The sequence below is a fragment of the Chelonia mydas genome, chromosome 5 (genome assembly GCF_015237465.2).
Source record: "Chelonia mydas isolate rCheMyd1 chromosome 5, rCheMyd1.pri.v2, whole genome shotgun sequence".
NCBI classification, from domain to species: Eukaryota; Metazoa; Chordata; order Testudines; family Cheloniidae; genus Chelonia; species Chelonia mydas.
This window is the reverse complement of record NC_051245.2, coordinates 13,309,396-13,329,793: the sequence shown is the minus strand read 5'-3', so window position 1 is coordinate 13,329,793 and position 20,398 is coordinate 13,309,396. Positions and strand designations below refer to the sequence as shown.

General features: G+C 43.4%; 1 protein-coding gene across 6 annotated transcripts in view; it reads right to left on the bottom strand.

The window, feature by feature from the left end:
• Positions 1–20,398, bottom strand: part of KATNAL2 (katanin catalytic subunit A1 like 2) — a 60,238-nt gene extending 39,840 nt beyond the window's left edge. For 2 of the 6 annotated variants that reach the window (XM_043546364.1, XM_043546361.1), the window contains exons 1-2: positions 20,124–20,340; positions 1,330–1,400 (exon numbers count right to left, since the gene is read on the bottom strand). In XM_043546364.1, the coding sequence (XP_043402299.1) occupies positions 1,330–1,400; positions 20,124–20,174 (122 nt within the window). In that variant the 5' untranslated portion in view covers positions 20,175–20,340. Of the gene's footprint in view, positions 1–1,329; positions 1,401–20,123 lie in introns of all 6 variants that reach the window. The other 4 variants (XM_007055167.4, XM_043546363.1, XM_043546362.1 and 1 more) reach the window with 4 other exon arrangements.

Here is a 20,398-nt window from a genome sequence, read left to right as displayed (position 1 = left end):
GGGGAAACAGAGAGAGGACCAGATTCTGATCTCAGTTACATCAGTGTAAACCTAGAATAACATTATTTGAATAAATTCCTAGCTATATAAGATTCACACTGTTGTAACTGAGATCAGAATCAGGCCTGCAGAGATGAAGGGGTAAATATTCAAAACAGCTGTGTCCCAGGCTGGCAAATTTGTACCTTCCTTTTTGCACCCATAAAATCAAATCCAGGTGCAAATCGTACAACCTATACTTATTACCTCATTTCAATGCAAATCATAGAATTAGAAGCTGAAGAACCAAGATTTCCACCTTAAATTCAAATACAAATGTAAAAATGCAGGGGGGCAATTTTTTGCAACTGCAAATTATACCAGAAAAAGGAAGGCCAGCGCTTTTGAAAATTTTACTCAGTTGCTTGTTCAAAGTCATACAATAAATTGATGAAAGTCAGGATAATCCTGATTCTCAGTCCCAAATTTACTCCATTAATATAATTACACTTTCATACAAAATATATTTATACGCTTTTAAAACTATATATGTACGTCCTTCTGTGTTACTGTACCTTCCATTAAAAGTAATGGAAATTGTGCCCGTGCGCAACAAGTCACACGCTACAAACCAACTACAGAATTTGGCAGCTCAATGCTGATATACCTGATGTAAGCCCACCCTCAGCTTCCTCTGTTGTCCTTGTCCACTAAGCAAAATAACCAGACATTTTTACTTCCTCAAATAGCATTTTTATTTGCCCCAGATTTCTGTGAAATAGGATTATTTTGGTCTTGGACTGTTTAAAACTCTCTTATTTTTGTTTACACATATTTAAGTCCAGCGTCTTATGAACATTTGGGAGAAAAGATGTCTTGGTTAAAAATTCAGTTAAGATGTGAAAGTTCACAATTCCCATTTCCTGAGCCCACAAGAAACTCTCCAGCAAAACCAAAAGACCTAACTTGATATTCCTAGTATTAATAGTAAACGCAAGGAGGAAGCTTTTTTTAAAACCTTTCAGATCTTTGTTACACACCATAAAGGGCACAACCCCAATTTAAAAAAAAAAAAAAACAAAAAAAAACAACCTTTACAGATGATTGCAAAAAATTTCTAAGTAGCACCAGATACAAGCTTTTTATTTTTATTCCATACATTGAAATAAAATGAATTTAAAAGTAAAATATTCATGTTATATGCTAGTATTAGACACACTGCAGAGCAATTTAATTAGCAGAGCAGGCCTTCCATTGCATCCACTATAGGGCAGAAGTGAACATCATCATGAAAGGCCAGAAACACACCCAAATATACAACTGTAGTATATTTTTGTTTAGATAACATACCCTTCCTCTGTTAAATAATGCAAAATTAGAATGAGAAGATTTTTTCTACGAGCTTCTGTCCGCATCTCGTCCTGTGAAGGAAGATAGAATTCTAGATCAAATGTAATGATCAGATTCTATTTATAGCTACAAACAGCATCAAAATGTAGTCTGTCCAAATAAATCCAATTAAATAAAGACAACAGTATGTAAGAACTATAAAACAGTTTGCAGTCAAAAAACAGAAGTAAAATGGTTTTCCACTGTAATTTTTTTAACACCATCAGGTATCCGGGATGGATAAAAGCTTTTTCATAGAAACAATTAGTTTGAATTAGAAATTCCTTTTACTGTTTGTATTTTTGTGAAATTCTGGGGTTTATCTGGGCCAGTACAGGGATTGGTTACCATCTGGTAACCTTGGGTGTCTTGTGATTGTGCAACTTTCATCCAGAGCTCTAACCCTAACAGATTACCCCCAGCACACAAGCCTCAACCTGGCTTTGCCCAACCTGGTTACTCCTTGAAGGCTGACTTTGGTATGATTCCAGCCCCGAATTCATCCCAAACTCATCCTACAGCAGGGACCAGCCCCTCTCACTGGACCCTCACAGAATAAATGTTAGGTTCACTACCTTTACAGAGACAGTCAACCACTCCAACCTGTTAGCTTCCTAGAAGGACACACTTCTCTGAACTTTTATAGCACTGATGATTTATAATGAAAGCAAAACAAGTTTATTAGTAAAAGAACATGGATTAAGTGATACCAAGTAAAGGGGATAAAAGGTAGAAATGGTTAAAAGCAAATAAAAGTGAAAACACGCATCCAAAAGACTAAAAAAAAAAAAAAAAAAAAAAATATCTAGCATGATACAGCCTTTGTTCAAGATGGTTTCTCTCACCCACTGCAGGGCTGGAAACTAGGACCACAGGTGTTTGGGACTGCCGATGCCTCCACATCACCACTGGAGGTTAAGGCTGGGCTCCCATGGGAGGATCATGAAACTCTGGAAATACCACCCAGCAGGACCTGAGTGGCAGCCCCTCACAGCCCACCGATTGGTTGGTACCAGTGCTTAAACCAGGAGGCCATGAAGGGGAGCCATCTGAGCAACAGCATAGACTGCATGCCTGTTTCTGCTCCAGACCCTGCTTGCGATAGACCCTAGATTCCAGCTTTTGACCCTGATTTGACCTCAACTTTGCTCTTCAATTGCTGTCCGTAACCTGGTGCCTGGCCCCAATTTTCTGGTAACCTGACCCTGTCACCTGACACTTGATTCTCAGTTTGCTGTCTGACCTGCCTTGAACTTTGACCTCCCAGTAACCTGACCTTGCCTGCCTACTGACGCCTGAACCTTGGTCTGTCCTCTGGCCTGTCTTAGACTCTGACCTCTCTGTACATGACTTGGCCTGACTCCTGTTCTGACCAATAAGTTTGTCCTTGTTGTGTCAGTTTGCTCAGACTACCTTTGGTCCCCCCCCAAAGCCATCCAACCCCTCCACAGATGATGGAGGGGACAAGCCGCCTTCCAACCAACAGCACCCTGATGGCCTGGGACCCATATGACCAAGCCACCTGTCTGCAGCCCCATGCTACACAGCATGCACTTGAACCACAACTCAGTGCAAATAACTAACCCGGTCGCAGGCTCCCGTGGCGCTGCTCACTGCTGAAGCACAGACCCTGCGTGAGCAGCTCGTATGCTCCCAGGGAGAAGCAGTGACACTACATGTCCAAACAGACCATGCATCACCTGAACCAGCCCCTATGGTGCTACTGCCCAAACGGTTGAACAAGAATCGTCAGAAATACTGGGATTTCCTGAACCAACGCAGGCTGTTTTTCCTGCTCTGCCCGAGCACACCCCACAGAGCAAACTAAGGTGGGGCTAGTAGTTAGCCCGCTCTCTGGCGAAACGCTCGAGACGCTGTCACCAGTTGGAGCAGACCAACCCTGTGCTCTCCGACTGGGATGCCTTCCTGTAAGCCTTTGCAACCATCTCTGAAGGCCCGCATCACATCCACTCTGCAAAGGCTGCCCTCCGGAAGCTTCTTGAATGGCAATGGCCAGTCACCACCTCCATCACCCACTTCCAAAAGCTTGTGGTAGATGTTGAATGGAATGAGGCAGCCTAACCTTACCAGTTCTAATTAGGGCTCAATGATGAGGTCAAAGATGAGTCCTGAACCCATGCAGGTCAACCTGGGTTACTGACATCTGACCCCAGAGTAGAGAGAGCATCGATGACAGCTGAACCTTTGTTTTTACTGTGGGGGACTAGGACATGCTCTTGCCTCCTGCCCAGCTCGGAAGAACTCAGGAATGGATCAGCCCAGGGCCAGCTGAGGGGGTGAAGCCTGGGCACCACTAGAGTTCAATGCTACAGAAACATGCCCCTGCCCTCAAGTAGAACCTGACCTGGAAACCATGGTGTCGCCCCACATTTCCAATTCCTACTGCAGTTGCATGTCTTGTGGCATGTGCAGCAGATTCCCTCCCCACCCCCAAAACTAGCAATGACAGACTCTAGGGCTGCTGCAACTTTATAGATTTTGAGGCAGCCAAATCCTCCAGATTCCCCCTTCAGCTGAAACCCACACAATACCTGGTGGAGAGGATTGATGGATCGCCCCTATCTTTGGGACTGGGGACTCAAGAGACCATCGCATTGGAGGTCGTAATGGAAGAACACTAAGAAACAATGTGCTTTGATGTGACCAGCTCTCCATTCTTCCTGATAATTCTTGGCATTCCTTGGTTGAATTGGCAGGACCCATGTATGTCTGGGTGGTGGTGGAACATTAGCTTCCCTTCTGAATACTGTCAGAAAGCACGCTTCCAATGAAGCAACTTACCCCCACCTGAACTGCACCCAGGGCCCCAGAACAGGAGGAGACCATCAGAAGTGAAACCCTGGAAAGTGGGGGCTAGCCAGACAGGAGCGGCTCCAGGCCAGAACCTCAGCCTCCCTGACAAGTACTGCGACTTCCTGGATGTGTTTGAGAAGAAAAATGCAGACTCACTAATCCCATACAGACCACCAGCCCTGGGCAAAGGTGCCCTACGAATGAATATACTCCATGTCTGAACCAGAGCTGGAAGCGCTACATGGGTATACCCAGGAAAAGCTCGCCAAGGGCTTCATTGGCGATCCAACACTCCAGTGGGGCACCAGTCCTCTTTGTGAAGGAGGACAACAGGTCACTACACCTCTACGTGGACTATTGTGCATTGAACAGAGTGATTATTCATAACCAATACCCATTGCTCCTCATTCTGGAACTTCTGGACTGCCTGAGAACTGCCAGGATATTCATGAAACTAGATCTTCAGGAAGCATAAAATTTAGTGTGCATAAGGCCTGAGGATGAATGGAAGACCGTTTTTCATACCCAATATGGGCACCTGGAATACTTGGTGATGCCATTTGGCTTAACTAGAGCTTCTGCAACATTTCATAAGTGATGTGTTTAGGGATATCCTGGATCGGTACATGATCATCTACTTCGACAATATTCTGGTGTTTTTCAAGAACTTGCAGAGCTACCACCATGTTCCGTCTGTTCTGGGAACATTAGCAATGAAGAACAAAGCCCCCTGGTTTGTACGCCAAACTGGAAAAGCACACCTTTGACCGGCCCATCATTGAATTTTTGGAGTACATCATTTCCCCAGAGTGAATCCTGATGGATCCACAGACTTTACTGTGGAACTCCCAGCATCTGATGGCCAAACATTTGTGGACTTCCTGATCCAAATGGCCCACTTCATACCCTGCAACCGGCTATGCTCTGCTGAGACTACCACCCACCTCCTACTGCAAAATGTGGTATGGCTCCATGGGTTTACTGACAGCATAATTTCTGACCAAAGCTCACAGTTCACCTCTTGTTTCTGGCATGAAGGATTTAGGCCAGAGGTGGGCAAACTACAACCTGTGGGCTGCGTCCACCCCGTCAGACCTTTCAATCTGGCCCTCAAGCTTCCACCTGGGAGTGAGCTCAGGGGCTTGCCCTGCTCAACCCACCCAGCGCTCCAGCTGGGGAGTGGGGTTGAGGGCTTAGAATCATAGAATATCAGGGTTGGAAGGGACCTCAGGAGGTCATCAAAGCAGGACCAATCCCCAACTAAATCATCCCAGTCAGGGCTTTTTCAAGCCTGACCTTAAAAATATCTAAGGAAGGAGATTCCACCACGTCCCTAGGTAATGCATTCCAGTGTTTCACCACCCTCCTAGTGAAAAAGTTTTTCCTAATATCCAACCTAAACCTCCCCCACTGCAACTGAGACCATTACTCCTTTTTCTGTCATCTGCTACCACTGAGAACAGTCTAGAGCCATCCTCTTTGGAACCCCCTTTCAGGTAGTTGAAAGCAGCTATCAGATCCCCCCTCATTCTTCTCTTCCGTAGACTAAACAATCCCAGTTCCCCCAGCATCTCCTCGTAAGTCATGTGTTCCAGTCCCCTAATCATTTTTGTTGCCCTCCGCTGGACTCTTTCCAATTTTTCCACATCCTTCTTGTAGTGTGGGGCCCAAAATTGGACACAGTACTCCAGATGAGGCCTCACCAACGTTGAACAGAGGGGAACGATCACGTCCCTCGCTCTGCTGGCAATGCCCCTACTTATACATCCCAAAATGCCATTGGCCTTCTTGGCAACAAGGGCACACTGTTGACTCATATCCAGCTTCTCGTCCACTATAACCCCTAGTCCTTTTCTGCAGAACTGCTGCCGAGCCATTTGGTCCCTAGTCTGTAGCGGTGCGTGGGATTCTTCCGTCCTAAGTGCAGGACTCTGCACTTGTCCTTGTTGAACCTCATCAGATTTCTTTTGGCCCAATCCTTTAATTTGTCTAGGGCCCTCTGTATCCTATCCCTATCCTCCAGCGTATCTACCTCTCTTCCCAGTTTAGTGTCATCTGCAAACTTGCTGAGGGTGCAATCCACAGCATCCTCCAGATCATTTATGAAGATATTGAACAAAACCGGCCCCAGGACCGACCCTTGGGGCACTCCACTTGATACTGGCTGCCAACTAGATATGGAGCCATTGATCACTACCCGTTGAACCTGACAATCTAGCCAATTTTCTATCCACCTTATAGTCCATTTATCCAGCCCATACTTCTTTAACTTGCTGACAAGAATACTGTGGGAGACCGTGTCAAAAGCTTTGCTAAAGTCAAGGAACAACATGTCCACTGCTTTCCCCTCATCCACAGAGCCAGCTATCTCGCCATAGAAGGCAATTAGATTAGTCAGGCACGACTTGCCCTGCTCCACCCACCCAGTGCTCCCCCAACCCCCAACTCACAATTCCTGGATGAGCACCATCTTCCCACATGCAGAGTCACACTGCACAGGTGCGACCAGCACCGCTTATCCAGACTTCACGGAGTTGTTTCTGGAATCGGAACCCCACCCCTCCGCGCCCAATCCCCAAAGCGCCAGCCTCCTCGCACCAACCTCTGCCCAAAACTGGCCAATGATCAAGGCCAGCCACATTGCAGGATACTGCCCCTAAACAAGTCCAATTAGGAACCACAATCTCCTTCATTGACCAATCCCTGAGGCATTGCTCCTCCGGGAGACTCGCCTCATTCCTCATCAGCCAATCACCGCGGCCCGGACCTTCCCAGTCTCCTACAGCCGCATCCTCAAGACTCTCGAAACCACCCATCCCAGCTAGGGTGCCTCCGCTTGCGGCAGTGCCTGGTACAGCCACTTTGGTGTCACTGCTGGCAGAGCCCCTAGGAGTCCCCGGTACCGTTCCTGTAGAGCCCTTCCCCCGTGCCACACCCCTCCCCGCACCTCCGTAATTTCATGAGCATTCATGGCCTGCCATACAAATTTCCATACCCAGATATGGCCCTCAGGCCAAAAAGTTTGCCCACCCCAATTTAGGCTATGGACATCCACACATCCACCTGCACTGCATACCACCCCCAAACGCATGGACAAACTGAACGGGTGAACCAAGTACAGGAGCAGTATTTGAAATGCTTTATAAATTAAGATCAAGATAACTGGTCCATGATCCTGCCATATCCAAATTTTTCTTACAGCACCAGCAACCATGCCTCCACAGGTCAGAGCCCCTTCTTTGCTAATTATGGATTCTACCTCCCTTTCCAGCTGCTGCTACCGACTGGGACCAATAGATTCACCTCATTGAGGAGGAGCTCCAAAACCACTTAAATTAAGAAGTGAAGGCCTATAAGAGGCATGTGACCATCACCAACAACAAGCTCCAGTATTTACTGTATGCCAGGTGTGGCTCGCCGCCAAATACCTCCAGACCAGGTGACCCTCCCACAAATTGGACCACCAGTTCCTTGGACCCTTCCCAATATGACAGCAGATTAACCTGGTGTCATGTTCCAGGATGCAATCCAGACCAGTGAGGGGTTGTGTCACCTCCTGCCCCTCAACCTTGGGTTTCTCACAATGCTTTGCTGTTGTAGCGCTAAATCTGGACCTCTCACAAACAGCCTACCAGCATTCCCTGAGTGTCTGTGTATAGCTACAGCTCTAGTCCAGCAACTCTGACCCCACCAGGCTCTCAGCAACACATCAGCCACACTCTGGCTTCCAGCAGCCTTAGTTACTACCTGCAGGGTGAGCCCAACACACTCCGAATCCCAAATTTCCCCCCAAACCTGTCTTCTGCACTGTCCAGGATGTCCATGGCCCCTGTAAGGGGTCAATATGCAACAATCTGCTACCTTAATTGGAGTTACCAAACTGTTCAGTTTAAACACAACACTGGATTACTTTTGATTACAAAATAAAACAAGTTTATTTAACTACAAACAGATTTTAAATGAATACAAGTATCAGAAAAGGTTACAAGAGACATAAAGATAAAGTATTTCTAGAAGCTAAAAGTTAAACTAGACTTGGTTCAAGGTAAAATCCTTACCACATGCTCCCAAAAACATTGCTGACCAAATTCTGTGATCATGTCCCCGCCCAAAGTCAAAAGGTTGGTTCCTTTGTCATCTTAGATGAAAGAAAGAGAGGAAGGGAGAGAAAGAAAAGATAGATAAAAATAACCTAGGGTGTTTTTGACCCTCACTTTTATAGTCCAGTTACCCTTTGACATGCATTCTCCTAAGGATTACCCCTAGATAAAGTTCCTTCCCACTGTGAGGGTGGAGACATGAAGTCTTGTGGTGAAAGAAATTTCATGCTGTTATTTGCTAAAGTGCAGATCAATCTGTTCCTACCAACCCCCACCCCCCCTCCCCCCGCTTTGTTGCCAAAGAATTGCCACTTGACAGATGATGGCCAATCAACTATGACACCTGACTAGAGGTGTTAGCTTGTCCTTTGTCTCTGAGGAACCAGTTTACTCCCTCTTGCTGTCCCGAGGATCCTGATTACCTCAGTTTACATATAAGTAGTAAACACAAATTTCTGTGTTTAAGATAGACCTATTTAACAACTTCTGCCTAGTTGGGGCTACATGGGTTTAAACGTGCTATCATCATACAAGGGCATTCAGAACTTTACATATAATGTTGCTACATACATTTCACCATTATAGTATTGACTAGTGAGTTATTAATTTTCAAATAATATCTCACAAGGCATATTTTGTACAAAGATTATTACAATAATGGGTAGGGTGTGAATACAGGAGTACATTCAGTCACAGCTGGTCACCTTCAGACTCTAGCTTCCCCAGTCTCTCAAAATACACTCAGTTTTCCTTCTGAAATCCTACACTGAGCACACCTTCCCTAACTGAACTACACCGCTGCCTCCATCAGTTGAAATCCAGGTCACAAGGAATACCAAATACATGTCATCCTTGATTCCTGACAGACACATGGCCGTTTGTACAATCTGGTGGACTGGGAAGGCTACAGCTGCAAAGAGCACACTTGGGAGTTTGTCTCCCATGACCACATCCCTGACCTGGTGGAAGAATTCCATAAGGCTCACCCAGACAAGCCTTCGGCACCAGCCCAAAAGGGGGGATGATGAAAGAACCTGCAGGGCTGGACCCTGGGACAAAAGGGGTTCTGGGCTGCTGATACCTCTGCATCACCACTGAAGGTTTAGGGTGAGCTCCCATGGGAGGACCCTGTGAGATTAGGCTCAGCAGGAAGTACTGCCCAGCATGACCAAAGTGGTGGCTCCTCACAGCCCACTGATTGGTCAGTACCAGTACTTAAACCAGGAAGCCACGAACAACACAGAATGCTTGCCTGGCTCTGCTCAAGACCCTGCTTCCAACAGACCCTAGATTCCAGCTTCTGACCCTGGTTTGTCCTCAGCTTTGCTCTTCAATTGCCATCTGTAACTAACTTCATGCCTGACCCTGCCCACCTCCTGATACCTGGCTCTCAGATTGCCATCTGGCCTGTATCGGACTCTGTAACCTCCCAGTAACCTGACCCTGCCTCCCTCTTAATGCCTGAACCTCTGTCTGCCCTCTGTCTGACTCTGACCTCTAGGTGCCTGACTCCCAACTTCTGCTCTGACCACTAGGTATGACCACCCTTGTTCTGGCTGTAACACAGTCTTCTTTCCAGCTTTTACTGGCCAGTCTGGCCAGGACTCATCATGAAGATCAACTCAGTTGGTTCCTTTGTCTCCTAAGATGAAAGATAAAGATGGGAGTCATATCACCAAAGGGCGGTCTTTGTCTTACAAAACACAAAGGCCTTCTGGGGATTCAGTCTCCTGCATCTCTCTGGGGTGCAGGAGTCATGTTAACTCTGTCCCTTGAGTTCAGGATCAGGATAACCCCAGCTGCTTTAGGTCAAAGCTTTTGTTTACTCCTAATATGTAAACTGAGGTAAACTCACATTCCTTTGTCTAGGACAGACCTGTTTATGACCTTTACCTGGGCCAGGCTCTGTGGTCTTAAACATGTTCTAGTAACATCATACATAGGGAATTCGTAACTTCACCTATAATGTTAACACATGCATTTTACAAGGATATTAATAAAGTGTATTAGCTTTTATGTGATACCTCACAAGACATATTTTGTATAATTATTGCAGCAGTGAGAATACAAAGGTGCCTAGGGTCACAACTTTGTATTGGAAGGACTAGCTTAATCGGTCATGCAAGAAATTGCTTCTTAAGAAAATTAACCATTTTGAACCACTGCAAGACCAGACAACTCTTAAAGCAGAGTGACCAAAGTAAGGTTTCCCCTTAATTCGGGCAGGAAGTCAGTTCCATATTTACATATGTTCCTCAGCACAGATTCATATGAAAGGCCTGAATAGTATTAATACTTCACAATAAATATTTAAATGGTCCTGCTTATCCTAAAGTGCATTACAAAATATTTACATACATAATCACTCACTTGCAGCTACTTCTGTGTGAAGGAGCACTACACAGCATATTGTATAATGCACACTAGCAAGAGGGGAAAGTTCGGCAAAGACACTCACGTTTTCCTTCTGATGAGATGTGTCAGAAGGTCTTCAGTGCCCACACAGACCAAATATGCCCTCAGTTTTTAAGATCTTACTGGAAAAAAATATAAACTGTAGGGAATGTATCTTAGAAAGAAGAGGTTGGCCAATCTATCTGGGATTTGAACCTGGAGCTACAGGAAGATCAGATATTTCTAAACCCAGACTTAGGCAACTAAGTTAGTAGCACCAGTTTCCACTAAAGTTTGGAAGGCATCTAAATGTGAACAGTATAACTCTGGCTCCCATTTGGTTAAAAAATAAATGTTATATTTATTTAACATCAATATATAATATGTTGAACAAGTGATCCTACTTAGTATATTTTGAATGCAGTGAAATCTGTCCTAAAGGATCACCCAAGGGCTTGCTTGTCTAATAGAGTCTGATCTTTAAGGACTTAATTTTCAAAGATGGGACTTCCTGCTGTGTGTAAACAATTGCATGTGTCTGATCTGCATGTGCAAATGCCACTTATGCACATACAAAACTGGTGTGAATAGCTAGACAAATGAATAGCTAGATTCTTAACTGGACATTGTGTGAACTGAAGTGGTATTTACTAGGGCTGTCGATTAATCGCTCTTAACTCACGCAATTCAAAAAAATTAATCATGATTAATCACACTGTTAAACAATAGAATGCCAATTGAAATTCATTAAATATTTTTGGATGTTTTTCTACATTTTCAAATATATACATTTAGATTTCAATTACACAGACTACAAAGTGTGCAATGCTTGATTTATATTAATTTTTATTACAAATATTTTCACTGTAAAATGATAAACAAAAAGAAATAGTATTTTTCAATTCACCTCATACTAGTACTGTAGTACAATCTTTTTACCATTAAAGTGCAACTTACAAATGTAGTTTTTGTGTTACATAACTGCACTCAAAAACAAAACAATGTAAAACTTTTGAGCCTACAAGTCCACTCAGTCCTACTTCTTGTTCAGCCAATTGCTCAAACAAGGTTGTTTACATTTGCAGGAGAGAACGCTGCCCACTTTTTGTTTACAATATCACCTGAAAGTGAGAACAGGCGTTCGCATGGCACTGTTGTAGCCGGTGTCGCAAGATATTTATGTGCCAGATTTGCTGAAGATTCATATGCCTCTTCATGCTTTGGCCACCGTTCCAGAGGACATGCTTCCATGCTGATGATGCTTGTTAAAAAAATATTGCGTTAATTAAATTTGTGACTGAACTCCTCGGTGGAGAATTGCATGTCTCCTGCTCTGTTTTACCCGCATTCTGCCATATATTTCATGTTATAGCAGTCTCGGATGATGACCCAGCACAGGTTGTTCGTTTTAAGAACACTTTCACTGCAAATTTGACAAAACGCAAAGATACCAATGTGAAATTTCTAAAGATAGCTACAGCACTCGACCCAAGATTTAAGAATCTGAAGTGCCTTCCAAAATCTGAGAGGGATGAGGTGTAGAGCATGCTTTCAGAAGTCTTAAAAGAGCAACATTCGGATGCAGAAACTACAGAACCCGAACCACCAAAAAAGAAAATCAACCTTCTGTTGGTGGCATTTGACTCAGCTGATTAAAATGAACATGCGTTGGTCTGCACTGCTTTGGATCATTATCGAGCAGAACTCGTCAGCATGGATGCATGTCCTCTGGAATGGTGGTTGAAGCATGAAGGTACATATGAATCTTTAGCACATCTGGCACGTAAATACCTTGGGATGCTGGCTACAACAGTACTATAGAAATGCCTGTTCTCACTTTCAGGTGACATTGAAAACAAAGTGGGCAGCATTATCTCCTGCAAATGTAAACAAACTTGTTTGTCTGAGCGATTGGCTGAACAAGGAGGAGTGAGTGGACTTGCAGGCTCTAAAGTTTTACATTGTTTTATTTTTGAATGCAGGTTTTTTTTGGTACATAATTCTACATTTGTAAGTTCAACTTTCATGATAAAGAGATTGCATTACAGTACTTGTATTTGGTGAATTGAAAAATACTATTTCTTTTGTTTTTTACAGTGCAAATATTTGTAATAAAAATAAATAAAAGTAAGCACTGTACACTTCGTATTCTGTGTTGTAATTGAAATCAATATCTTTGAAAATGTAGAAAACATCCAAAAATATTTAAATAAGTGGTATTCAATTATTGTTTAACAGTGTGATTAATCGCAATTAATTTTTTTTATAAATCGCTTGACAGCCCTAGTAGTTCCACATGGAAATTAGGTTTGTGTAAATGTTAATCTTTGATATCAGGTACAAAATTTGAACCAACTGTATACAAAACCTGGGGATATGTGGAAGTATTCACTTAAGATGGGGCTGTATTTACTATTAGAGGTGATTCTCAATGCAGGTTTCACTGTATAACATTTACTATAAATAAAATACCAGTGCTACAATGCCTTAGGGACCAATCCTCCCCCTTGTTCCTTAAAAGGCAAAAGGACACGATAAAACCATGACTTCTAGCACATTGCCACATTGTTCCCCCAGGAGGTGGGCCCTGTGGCAGAATGGATCTGGAAGAGGAAGTATCCAGCCAAAGTGGTAGAGAATAAATCTGCAGGAGATAAACCCACAAATCCTTGACCTATCCACGCTAGAACCTGCCCCCATGTGTCCTTTAGTGCCAAAGCACTAATTCCTGCTGCATCCGTCCATCTGGAGTTCACAGACAAGCCACAGAGTTACCACTGTTCATAACAACTACTTATGATTTATCATTTAACGTCCTAATAGACATCAAAAAGGAATATGTATGTAGAAGGATAGTTCCCCTTTGTCTCCTGGAACTGTGCACTATCATAGCAACAACAGAAAGAAGAAAGGTACCAAAATGTGGTTTTGGGTGGTGTAACATAGTGCATAGCCAGCCTTCCTCTTCTTGGTCAGATTAGAACTATTCCGCTCCCCTCTACACTCTGCAGCATGGAGGGTACCATATGCCTGTAGCAGGAAGAGAGCCTGAGACATAAGCCCTTTTATCTGGGCTAAAGTAGTGGTCAAAGCTTTGCTAATATAAAGCAAAGTCAGCAAGGTTGTAAAAGCAGGAGTCATGCTCTGCCTGTGTACATGCTCACAGAGCCTGGCAAGAACAGGACTGGTATTGCAAAAACACGCACATTCCTAAGAAAGGCAAGGCACAGCAAACTCACGCAAACACATTCCAGAAGGATGGTACAAGAACATCCCATACCAGGTATGTTATAAACACGCCCCCCCAAAAATAAAAGGAACACACTCTTAAAGATGAGGTCAGGAAGACAATATAATGGATAGAGATGTTTTGATCGAACCAGCATGTACAAGGTAACGAGTGGTAACAATCCACATCAGGGGGCAGTAACTAACCACGTCAGAGGGGCAATACATAACTTGTTTGTATTGGTCTATAAAATGGAGTCTCAGAGGGAATGTCTTTGGTCAGCCGATGGGGAATGGAAAGTCCCGCCATTCACTGAGCTGTGTCCATTGTCATGGGCATACATGTGCTAGTGTAACTCTAGACATTGATCCGGGGAGCTAAGACCATGCTTTGTCGACAATAAACCTGGCTGGGTGCCTTTGTACCTTAACGGACACTGTGGTCATTGAGCAGTTCGCTCGAGGTCTGCTGTGTCAGCTACCTGCAGAGAGCTGGGATGCCACACAAAGAGAGAACACACATGCAGCCAAACATCTAACAACAATGCCATTCACCTTCTGACTTATGTATTTGAGATAATATGGCAGTTACTTTATTTTAAAGCTGGTGACTATCCCTCTGTTTGTTCCAGAAGGCTTTTATTAATCTGTAGAAAAACTGGGAGGCAAGGGAGGGGGTCATCACAGCTATCATATATTTTCCCTTGGAAGTTTGATTTAAGTGCAGAGCCATCTAGTGGAAAAGAGGGAAACATTTTTACATGAAATTTTCCCAGGATTTGAAAATTGTTTCTCATTTTACTTAAGTCATGGTGTATAAGCTTAATTTCAGATTTCTAAAGGGAGAAAGATGAGGCAGTTCAAGAAAGAGGCATTAAATTACAATCCAAGCTCTAACACTCCCTACTTCTGTTGCCTTGGGAAAGTTACAACTCCCTCTGCCTTAGTTTTCCTGTCCTTATTACAAGTACAATAATACTTTCCTATCTCCAAGTGGCAGTGTGAAGATTAATATTTTATAAAGCACTCTGAGGATGAAAAGGGCAGATTATTATTATTAAGTTCTAGTCTGGGATAATTTGCTTGTACAATCACAAGTGCATTGGCAGGGATGCTGAAAGAAGACTGATTAACTTTGTGGCATGTTCTCAGCAAATAAAAACAAACTTTGGCACAGGTGGGATGAGGGATTCTCTCACAGATAGTGTTTTGAAAATAATCTTAAAATCGGGGCCCTTTTACAATTCATCCTAGAAGACTTGTCTTTCTGTAATTACAGTTTGAGGGGTGGGAAAGGGGTTGGAGTTATTACTACTGGAGATGCCGGGGGTGGGATGGATTGTGGTGCCCTCCACCCCCTTATATCCATTAGCCCAATGGTAGAGCACTTACCCAGGCTGTAGGAGACTCAGGTTCAAATCTCCACTCTATCTGACCCTAGGGCTCCCACCTCCCAGGAGAGTGCATTAACCACAGAGCTGTAGGGTATTCTGGGGGGATTTGTCTCAATCTCTCCTGCTGAAGTGATAGAAACTTGATAGAAACATTTAAATATTCACTGAGCCAGAGACAGCATGAATGACTCTACAACCTAGTGGTTAGCACATTCACATTGGAGACCTAAGTTCACTTCCCATTCCCGTGATGGCACCACCTTCTCCGCTGTGTCTTGTGCGGACCGCGATCTGGTAGGCATGCTCTAAGGCTGTTTACAGTACTGTTGCTCCCACTGTTGATAGCGATGGTAGGCCTTTTTGCCAAAAATTTCCCCATGAAGAAGCCTCCTAAAAATGAAAGGGTAGTTTAGTCTCCATGGCCCATTCATTGTTTGTCTTCTGGTGAAACTGACACTAAGAGTGCGACCTGTGATGGTTAATTTTGTGGTGTAGAAACCTGTCCACTGAGAAATCAGCTAAGGGCTTGTCTACACAAACAATTAATTTTTCAAGCTGGGTTGTGCATCTACCCAGCACTAGCCTGCTGTGGAGCAACTGTCCATGTGGACCCTCCTGAAGCACATTAACAGTCCATTAATGTTCTCTGACCTAGTCCCATTTCAACGAGGACTAGATCAAAGCGCATTAATGAACTATTAATGCATGTCAGCAGGGTCCTCACAGACAATCCACAACAGTGAAGTGAGGCATAGATTCACCCCGCCCCAGCTTTCCACAAAACTAAATGTTTGTGTAACAAGCCCTACGACTACCGAATCATCTCACACAGGCCACCAATGAGCCAATCAGATGATAGCAACTTTCATTCACGATCAACCGAGGTTGGATCGGAACCAAAAATATAGAGATGTAAGCCTCTGATCCCAATCCTGTGACATGCTGATGAGCCCCACTGAAGTCAAGAGGAGTTGGAGCCATTGAAAACCTTACAGGATGGATCTTCTATTGCATAACAAATCTAATGAACCGCTGAGTCACCCCACCCGGTATATTCCATACTAGCAGACAGCCTGAAAGCAAACTTTGACAAACTATCATCACACAAAGGACTTCAGCTCTGGTTAGCAAGGAAGTGGTAAAATCTAATACATATGTGAAAGAAAAGGAGCACTTACAAGTAAAAAGTTATTTAAAATTCAGTTTAGCTTCTCAGTGATTTAGCCTTGCTGTTTAATTAGTATTTAGAATGGCATGTTGTTTATAGTCATTGGTATTTCAATAGATGTTTAAGTGTTTAAAGTTTAATAAGCTCCTATTCTTATAAGAACAAAAAATGTGCGTAATTACATTTTCAATTACTATAGAGAATTTTTTGGGTCCATGCAATTAATAAAAGCTTAAGGCACTTAAACATGATCTTGTTTTAAAAGCTAAATAGTTGAGCACTTCGCTAATTAGCTCCAACACTTAGTGTTTTTTTCTAAATTAACAAAATAAAAATGTCATGTATTCGTTTCTTTGTAGCTGTTAAAGACACATGAGTTTGTAAACCAGTTTAATTTTAAAACTGAACTGTTCCCATATTTAATTCCAAATCTTTTTTTTTTTTTTTTTTTTTTTTTAAAAAAGGTACAGGTTATGGGTCAAATTAGTTTCTGGTGTAGCTCCACTGATTTGAGGGACTTCAGTGTAACTCCACATACACCAGGGATTAATTTAACTATAATTCTTCGTTATTATTTGATCCTAATTTTCTACATTATAACGTATATTACATATAAAAAATTAGAAGTACTTGTTGCAAAGTACTTCACTCAAAAGACAGAAAATCCCAGATATACACTTGCCCTTGACACTTTAATTCTGTGTCTGTGTGCATCCAACCTATGCACGGGTCTGGTGGATAAGGCACGGGTCTGGTGAAAAAAATAGTATGTGATCTTGTAATTAAAGATTGTATCATAATGCATATACACAAAGGACCTGAATTAAAGTCGCATGGACAACCATAAACCTGACATTTCATAATTTTCTAGTCCTTGACTTTCTAAATAAGACAAATAACTTTATTGTACCAGTCTATTTGTATAATGGTATAATTTCCAGCTCAGGTAGAGGTACACATGCTAGTTTTGATCATGCTAGAGCACTAAAAATGGCAGCGTTGCTGTGGACAAGCTGCCTGATTATTTACCGAGGAAGAGACTGTACCTGGCTGGCTATCCCATGCCACCACCTATACTACCGCAGCTATACTGCTATTTTTAGCACTCTACTTTGATCAAAGCTAGCTCATGTACATCTATCAGAGATGGAAATTACACCTCCAGATGCAGGGTACCTTTCATTAGCTACTAGCAGGACAAAGCTGTTATCCCAGAGGCAGGACAGGCCACTGAGGACATACGCTGGGTCCACAGGGTGGAGCTAATCCTTGCCTGGCTCCTTTTCTGTTCTCTCCCCAGAGGGGTAGGGGGATCCTATCCCATATAGTGTCTCAAGAGCAGGGGAGGAAGAGAGGGGGAAGCTTGGCCCAGTTCTCTCCTTGACCTGACAGGTACGAATGAGGCTGTAGCATAGAAGTTGAATCAAATATTCAATTGATTAAAAAATTATATTAAAGCTAATGTTAAATATATATATGTAATACATAGGCTGGGAAAAGAGTGTCTGTACATCTGGGTATAATGCTTAGATTATCCACAAATATAGTTTTTAAAAGTCATATAATACATAAAGAACATGATCAGCAACAACCCAAATTTAGTTGAATAGATTTAACAATACTGTTTAGATATTAGAATCAGATTACTCGGGTACATCACTCATGAAAAGCTGTACAGAGATTTGGTTGTGGAAAGCAAAATATATCAATGAGTGGAGATTGTCTCTCAGTAATTGAGAATTGTTGGTTGTCCATTTAGAAAATACAATCCATGAGGAAAGTATCTGATACTTTCTTGACTGCGCTTCCTATCAGCGCTCCAGCTCATTGTATCAAATATTCGATTGATAAGAACAGATTTAAAAAATTTATTTTAGCCAGCAGGTGGAGCTAAAGGGACAGGTTAAGGAATACAGTCTACTGAACTAGCTCTTACTGCGCAGTCAAGAGCAAAGAGAGAAGAAGGATGTCAAATATGCTGGACCACCTCAATGCAAGGCTTTAAAGTAAGTAAAGTCTTTAAAATAAAAAAAAATTGTATGTTTTGGTCAATATTTTAAGGTAGTTGTGATTTTAATTATTTTATAGAATTGCAAACATTCGCCATTGATTTTTTTTTTAATGCCATTCCTAGGGATGCAAGAAACCACAAAAATCTGCAGAGGAAGATAAATGGAAAGAATTGCAGGCCAGAAATCTGAGCACAGGAGTGGGAAACAGGAACTCAGGACTGCTCTAAGTGTTCTGCAATTTTTTGCTGCCCAGGATGGAGAACATTTTCAGCACAAACACACACACACACAGGATGATTAAAAAAACAACAACAACTGGGCCAAATAAATAAATAAATAAATACCCCAACCAACACTGCCCAAGCAAAACAAAAATAAAACCCCCAAACCGGCCCGGTGCAGAGGAAACAAGCAAAACCCAAAAGAAAAGGATGGTGAAGCACCCCAGAAGTTGGCACCCAAAGCAATCATCCTGCCCGCCGACCCCTAAGGCTGGTCCTGTAGGAACACCTTTGGTCAAGTCTCTGAGAGACAGATTTTCAAAGGTATTTAGACACCTTAAATTAATTCAGAATTAAAATTCAAAATAAAATGATCTGGACAAACTGGAGAAATGGTCTGAAGTAAATCGGATGGAATTTAATAAGGACAAATGCAAAGTACTCCACTTAGGAAGGAATAATCACCTGCACGCATACAAAATGGGAAATGACTGTCTAGGCAGGAGTACTGCAGAAAGGGATCTGGGGGTCCTACTTGATCACAAGCTAAATATGAGTCAACAGTGTAACGCTGCTGCAGCAAAAAAAAGCAAACATCCTTCTGGGATATTTTAGCAGGAGCGTTGTAAGCAAGACACAAGAAGTAATTCTTCCGCTCTACTCCGCACTGATTAGGCCTCAACTGGGGTATTGTGTCTAGTTCTGGGTGCCACATTTCAGAAAAGATGGGGACAAATTGGAGAAATTCCAGAGAAAAGCAACAAAAACGATTAAAGGTCTAGAAAATGTGACCTATGAGGGAAGATTGAAAAAATTGGGTTTGTTTAGTCTGGAGAAGAACACACTGAGAAGGGACACCATAACAGTTTTCAAGTACATAAAAGGTTGTTACAAGGAGGAGGGAGAAAAATTGTTCTCAAACGTTAAGGACAGGACAAGAAGCAACAGGCTTAAATTGCAGCAAGGGCGGTTTAGGTTGGACATTAGGAAAAGCTTCCTAACTGTCAGGGTGGTTAAGCACAGGAATAAATTGCCTAGGGACAGGTTATGGACTCTCCATCATTGGGGATTTTTAAGAGCAGGTTGGACAAACACCTGCCAGGGAGGGTCTAGATAATTCTTAGCGCTGCTGTGAGCGCAGGGGACTGGACTAGGTGACCTCTCCAGGTCCCTTCCAGTCCTGTGAGTCTAAAGATAGAGAGAGGTGCCTCGTGGAATAATTTTCAAAAGCTCCTAGAAAAGGACAACCAGCAGCAAGAAGCGCAGACCGCCCAGCGCCTGCGCACTGACTGAACCCTCCCTCTCCGCGGAGCCCTCCTCCTGCCGGCAGGGTGGTCCCTCTTGCCCATGCGCAGTAATGGCGCCCGCAGCCGCCCGGTCTCCATAGTAACGGAGAAGCGCGGCGGCCTCTCTCCAGCACTCACCGCCTCCTTGGCCTGGTAGGCGGTCTTCAGCGTCTGGTAGGAAAGCTCCATGGGTGCGGGCTTTGCGGGGGAAGACCCACCTCGCTCACCGCACCGGCGGGAGGGTATAACCGGCTCGGAGACGTGGGGCAGGCACCCCACAGCGTCTCATCCACCCACCACACAGGGGGAGGGGCTGTCTGAGGAACTAGCCAATCAGCGGGCTCTGTCCGCAGCCCTAAGCCATCAGAGCCCCGGGAGGTGGAGACTGTCTATCTAAGTGTCCAATCAAAAGA